The 5,913-nt window shown below is 65.5% G+C and overlaps 1 protein-coding gene across 1 annotated transcript; it reads right to left on the bottom strand.

Annotated features, from left to right (window-relative positions):
* Nucleotides 1-286: 286 nt before the first annotated feature.
* LOC102439975 lies at nucleotides 287-5,622 on the bottom strand (the record flags this gene model as incomplete). The annotated part of the gene is made up of 5 exons (XM_023749338.1): nucleotides 287-865; nucleotides 2,531-2,575; nucleotides 3,770-3,852; nucleotides 4,993-5,068; nucleotides 5,249-5,622. Coding segments are annotated over 5 exons (1,157 nt in total), but the record flags the coding sequence as incomplete, so codon positions are not given.
* Between the last annotated feature and the right edge of the window lie 291 nt (nucleotides 5,623-5,913).

Below are 5,913 nucleotides of genomic sequence, written 5' to 3' on the forward strand. Positions count from 1 at the left end.
TTCCCAGGCGACTTGTCAGAGCTTCCACGCTCGGCCAACACGGAGGTGCCCTCAGAGGTGGGCTCTCGTCACCGTTACATCTGTGTCCTCATCACTGTGGAGGTGAGGCACAGGCCCAGCAGAGCTGCTGCCAAGAGTGGGGGGGCGGAGGACAGCCAGCCCACGGAGGGACGCTTCGCCCTCCCCCCCCTTCCCAACTCCCGGGAAGCGGCTGCAGAAACCGCTGCAGAAAACAACTGGAAGCCTGGTGGGCAGGGGCCGCTGGACCCGCCCTGACCCCGCCCACCCCGCCCAGCCCTCGCCGGGCCCTTTCACTGTCCCAGGCAGGAGAGAGAAGGCGAGGACAACGCGGTGGCCGCTCTGAGGACCTGGTGCTCGGGGTGAGGGCCGAGCCTGTGTCCGACATGGAAGGGAAGATGGAGGAAGGAAAGCCACCCAAAACCAAGGAGCGGGGAGGGGTCGTTGCCGCAGGCCGGGGCACAGTGAGGCGGAAAGAACAGGAAGAGGCCCCTGCAAGGGCCAGGCCATTAAGGTGAGCCTGGGCCAGGCAGGGCCAGAGGGAGAACAATGCGGCTCAGCCCTCTCTGGGCAAAGCCTCTGGCTCCAAACCTGCCCAGGCGCGGGCAGGAAACAGACCGAGGAAAGAGGGGGCAACAGTGAAGCAGGAAGACAAGCAGGAGAGGAGACAGGCCACCGAGAGACCACGCCTACCTGAGACGGGGACTTGGGCAGGGCAGCCCCGGGGGTGGCCGCAGCGGCCATGGCCAGCTCGGGCTCATGGTTGACTCTGACCTCAGGAGTGGCCGCAGGGGAGCCATCGGGCGGCGGCGAAGGGCTCTTGTTCTCTTTTGCAGGGGCATTGTCACTGCGGAGGGAAGACAAGAGGGTGTCCAGGGGAGGGAGGTCCTAGCGCCGAAGAGGAAGTGTGCAAATCTGCAGGTGTGTGTGGAAGGGGTGTGCACATGCGGATGTCCTGGGGTCCGTGTGCATGAGAACATGTGTGTGTGAGCATGTAGAGCAGTGTGTGTGGAAGGGGTGTGCACATGCGGATGTCCTGGGGTCCGTGTGCATGAGAACATGTGTGTGTGAGCATTATAGAGCAGTGTGTGGGACAGGTGTGCACGTGCGGATGCCCTGGGGTCCGTGTGCATGAGAACATGTGTGTGTGAGCATGTAGAGCAGTGTGTGGGACAGGTGTGCACGTGCGGATGCCCTGGGGTCCGTGTGCATGAGAACACGTGTGTGTGTGAGCATGTAGAGCAGTGTGTGGGACAGGTGTGCATGTGCGGATGCCCTGGGGTCCGTGTGCATGAGAACGCGTGTGTGTGAGCATGTAGAGCAGTGTGTGGACCCGGGTGTGATGAGTGTCCACATGGACTCACTGGGAACATGTGATGTGCCCATGTGTGAGCTGCGTGTCCCTGTACCTGAGGACTGGCAGCAGCACCTGGGGGAGCACTGAGCTGGAGGCCTATGGTCCCCAGGGGATGGGGCAGGTCCCGAGCCAGCACCAGGGGCAGCCCAGTAGCCTCACAGGCCCGAGCTCCCCAGCAGGAGGAAGCCAAACATCCTAGAGGCAAAGTGAGTCCCCACAAGCCACACATCAGCTCCTCCCAGCTGCCACTGCGCTGGACCCAAAGGCCTCTGGCTGCCTCCCGCCCTGCCCCCACTCACACCCCAACGCCTGGCTCCCCGCCCACGCTGCGCCCTCTGCCCACACCACACCATCACTGTCTCCGAACCTTTGCTCCCAGGGGCCCTTCCAGGAAGACCAGGGACACCACCCGGAGGCCATGAGCGGTGGGAGACAGCGGGGTGCCCCACAGCCCAGGAGTGGGAGGGAGGGTGAGGTCTCTAAGCCACATGGTTCGGCACCGAGAACCAGGCAGCTGTGTGCACAGGCCTCCGCGTAGGGGCAGAGGGCCGAGGGCAAACCCTGTGCATGCTCAGATGCACTGAGACAGGGCTGACCGAGACCAGCCACTAGCCAGGGGGCAGTGTACATCCACATTCCAGTGGAATCAATTTAAGAACCCAGCTCCTCAGGCCTCTGGCCGGGCCTGCGGTGCGTGGCCGCCTGCGCAGGGCGGCTCTAGAAGGGCACAGAGAAACTGGTCACCTGGGGAGGGGCCTGGGTGGCGACAGCCTGACACTGCTGGCACCTTCCCCGTTAGTGAGCGAGTGTGTCCTGGGAGGAGTTGCTCCTTGAACAGGTGTGAGGACAGAGGCAGGCGTACACCACTTCAGCACTGCCCCGCCCGCGCCTCCCAGGCCCGTCTGGTCACTGGCCACTGTTAACGGTCGGGTCTGGCCCGGCCAATGCACACACGGCTCAGGCTGCCTGCCCGCCATCCCCCCTGCCCTCCGCCCTGTGCCCGCCGCACACCTCACAGCACAGCGCGCTCCGGCCCCACTGGCAGCACCACGCGGAGGGCAGGTTAGGGGTTAGTGGCGCCCTCGGAGCAGGCAGGAGGCATGCACGGGCCCCAGCCGGGTGCCGGCCGCGGCCCCACAGCACGCAGTGCGGTACCTGGGCTTCTTCCTGCGCAGCCGGGAGAACAGTTTAGCTTTCTTTCTGTGGGGACGGACGGGACGGAGGCCTTCACCGGGGGAAAGGTGGGATGCGGGGCTGGCCTGTCCTCACCCCTCATCAGAGCCACTGACATGGGGGCTGGGCAGAAAGCAGTCTCCCCTAACACCCTGGGGCCATGAGAGGCCTGGCCGCCTGGCTGCCATGGTCCATTCCCCGGCCCGGGGTGGTGCTGACGAAACGAGCGGAGCCTGGTGAGCGGTGGGCCCTCGGGCTGGGGCAGCACGGAGCTCCGGGGCCCAGTGTCTGGCAGGGGTGGGCTCGGCGGCCAGGGCGGCGCTGGGCCAGGTGAGCAGGCCTCCTGTGGGAAGCAGCTCACAGCCTCCAGCCCTCCCTCCCCCTCCGGTGACAGGACGGTGACCAGCATGGCCACTGCCCGCCCCGCCCCCACTCAACCTGGCCGCTGCACACACCTCGGCCAGCAGTGCAGTAGGGAGGCGGGTCCTCCCTGCAGGCACCTGGGAAGTCGCCCTTGGCCTTCATTCCACCGCCACTGCACCCCAGCGCTCCTCAGCCCAGGGCACGTTTATATTATTTTCAGAGAAGAGGGGCAGTGGTATTCACTGAATACCTCCGTAGTCCTAGGTAACCCCGATCACCCAAGAAGCAGTCAGTCACCCCTCCTACAGACGAGGGAAGCGAGGCTCCTTGTGGTCCCCACTCTGGGGGGTGATGACCGACAGGGCAGGAAGGAAACTCCCAGACGCCCTGCTGTTTCCCACGGGCCACAGAGGGAAGACCTTTCCCTCCCCCTCCGCGCTCGCACGTGCCCCTCAGGAAACGGGGGTCTCCTTGGAGGCGGTGTGGCGGGAACAAGGCCACCCTGGCCGGGGTGCAGAAGGCCAGCCTGGGGACTCGGCTTCCCGGGAGCAGGGGCAAGGAGGGCGCCACCCACTCTAAGAGGACTGCTCACTTCCCAGAAGCCCCACACTTGGGGGTCAGTCCCGGCCCCCACCCCACAGATGAGGATGTGGGCCAGGCTCAGGTGGGGTGCAGACTGCCCTGCGAGGGGCCTCCCCATGGGAGCACGGGGTTGGCAGTGCCCTCACCGGGAAGGCCCAACCGGGGCGACCACAGCAGCAGCCCTGCCCCAGCCTTGCCCGAGTGCAGAGCCACAGAGCACGCCCACGCCCACGCCCACGCCCACGCCCCTCCCCACCAGCAGCAGAGAACCCGCACCTGGGCTGGGCCTTGACCGTGAAGGTGTTGCTCCCGTGCTGCTTCTCCAGGCTGACCAGCACGTCGTTGAGGCTCTGGTTGAGCTGCAGAGGGAGAGCACAGGTAGGGGAGCCTCGGGAGCCACCAAACAGCCCCTCTCCCAACGCCATCTTGCCTCTCCCTCTGAACCCCTTCCCGCACCCGTCCCTGCGGAAACAGCGCTGCTCCCCCATGAGGGGGCGCTGCGAACCCACAGCCCAAACCAGGAAGCCAAGGGGCGAGATGGAGGCAGTGGCTGCCCTGCCACGGCCATGGTTTCCAGGGACCATCTTTTCTTTCCTTTCTACTCGTAGGGATTCCTCACAGGCCACACCGAGCTGGTCCTGCTTTAAAACGTCTAAGCTGTTCTTGCAAACTAGCTGGGGGTCTGAACGGTGAGGTCTTCGTGCCCAGGCGCTTCCAGGCCACGCCACCTGCCAGGGAGGTCCCCGCGGCGCAGGCGCCCGTGCACGCGAGTCTCACTACTGAGCATCGTCCTCTGTCCTGGCCGATAGGAAGCTCAGAGATTCATCCCCCTCCTACTTAACACACATGTCTTCTCCCCCACACCACCGCCCTCTGTTCCCATCTCCTAGGCTGTCTCGGGTCTCCGAAGGGAAAAGGGAAAGAAGGCAGAAAGGGACGGCCACGCGGCGTGACGCGGGGACTCGGGGAAGGCCCACGCGTGCTGCTCCCTCTGGCCGGCTGGGCCGCAGCATCCCTCCCCTCCTCCAGGCCCGGAGCCAGAGAGACCGCCAGGGCACGGCGGGTCTCCCTCAGCGCTGCCCTCTAACTCCGGTTAAACTAACGTGAAAATAACACAATGGGATGGAGGCCAATCAGACCCCTTCTCACACCAGCTCAGGCAGACAAAACAGTCCTGGTTCAATATCTACGACACGTGAAAGGTATTAAAAACTGAGAAGATTCTCGCAATTGATTTATTTGCCTACAACCTGGGAAGCCACCACCGTCTGACACAGCTCCTGGGCCAAAGCTGCCCGCGAACAGGTTACAGAGTGGGCAGGGGAGCGGGCGGGCGTGGGCCCTGGCGCTCCGCCCACAGCCCCCAGCACCACACAGCTCCCACGTGCAGGGCAGCTCCTCCCGGGGCCAGAGGGCCTGTGCAGGACCTCGGCAGGGCAGGCAAGCGGGCTCCCGGCCCGTCCTCTGCCGGCCCTGGGCGGCACGGCACGCCCACCCACCTTACTCATCTCCCTGTGGAAGTTCTCCTCCAGGCCTGCGATGCTCTGAAACGTGTTGACGTAGAAACCGACACGGCTGCAGGGGGAGGGAGGAGACAAAACCAACACGCAGGTCAGGGTGGGCAACCAGGAGGGTGCGGACACGCTGCCCACTCCACCCTCACCCGAGACACGGCCCTGAGGGCGCACCCCGACAGGCACGGGCACAGCTGTGCAGCGGGGAAGGAGGCGAGGGGCCGCACCGCCTCCCCCTCACCTGTTCCACAGGGACGGCAGCTCCTCCTGCAGGTCCACGTTCATCTCCTCGAACACCTTCTGCGCTTTGACGAGCTCCTCCTCGGCCTGCAGGCAGGACAGTCGTTGCTTCTGCCGCCCATCCCAGCCAGCGAGGCCAGGCCAGGCCACCCCAGACCTGCTCTCCAACCTCCCGCCCAGCGAGCTCAGACAGGGCTCTGGGCAAGGGGGGTGGGACCGGGCAGCCCCACCATCGCAGCCCCCAGGACCCAGTGCCAGGCCCTCCGAGGGGGCGGAGCAGCCATGGCAAAGGGAACCCCTCTCCTGCCAGGTGGACCAGGAGGGAGAGGAGGGGTGAGTAGGGCACAATAAGAAGGCACGGGCACGGGCCAGGTGCTGGGGCACAGGACTCAGCCCCGGGGACCTGCCCCCTATGTGAGCCCCTGAGGCTCGGCGTCAGCCTGCTGCCCAGCTCTCTGGGCCCTGCTGTCCCCTCACAGGATCCCTTGCCCCCTTTCTCAAGGCTCCTCTACTCAACCTCAGCCCCCAGCCTGCATTTCACCTCCCCAACAGTCTTTCCCAGCCCCCCACCCCTACATCCTCTCCTCTGTCACCTGTGCACCCAGATGGAGGGCAGGGCCCTGGGGACACGGAGCTGGGCAGCTGGCAGGGTGCCTGAGCCTGCTC

This window comes from Myotis lucifugus, unplaced genomic scaffold, assembly GCF_000147115.1.
Source record: "Myotis lucifugus unplaced genomic scaffold, Myoluc2.0 scaffold_6286, whole genome shotgun sequence".
Taxonomy (NCBI): domain Eukaryota; kingdom Metazoa; phylum Chordata; class Mammalia; order Chiroptera; family Vespertilionidae; genus Myotis; species Myotis lucifugus.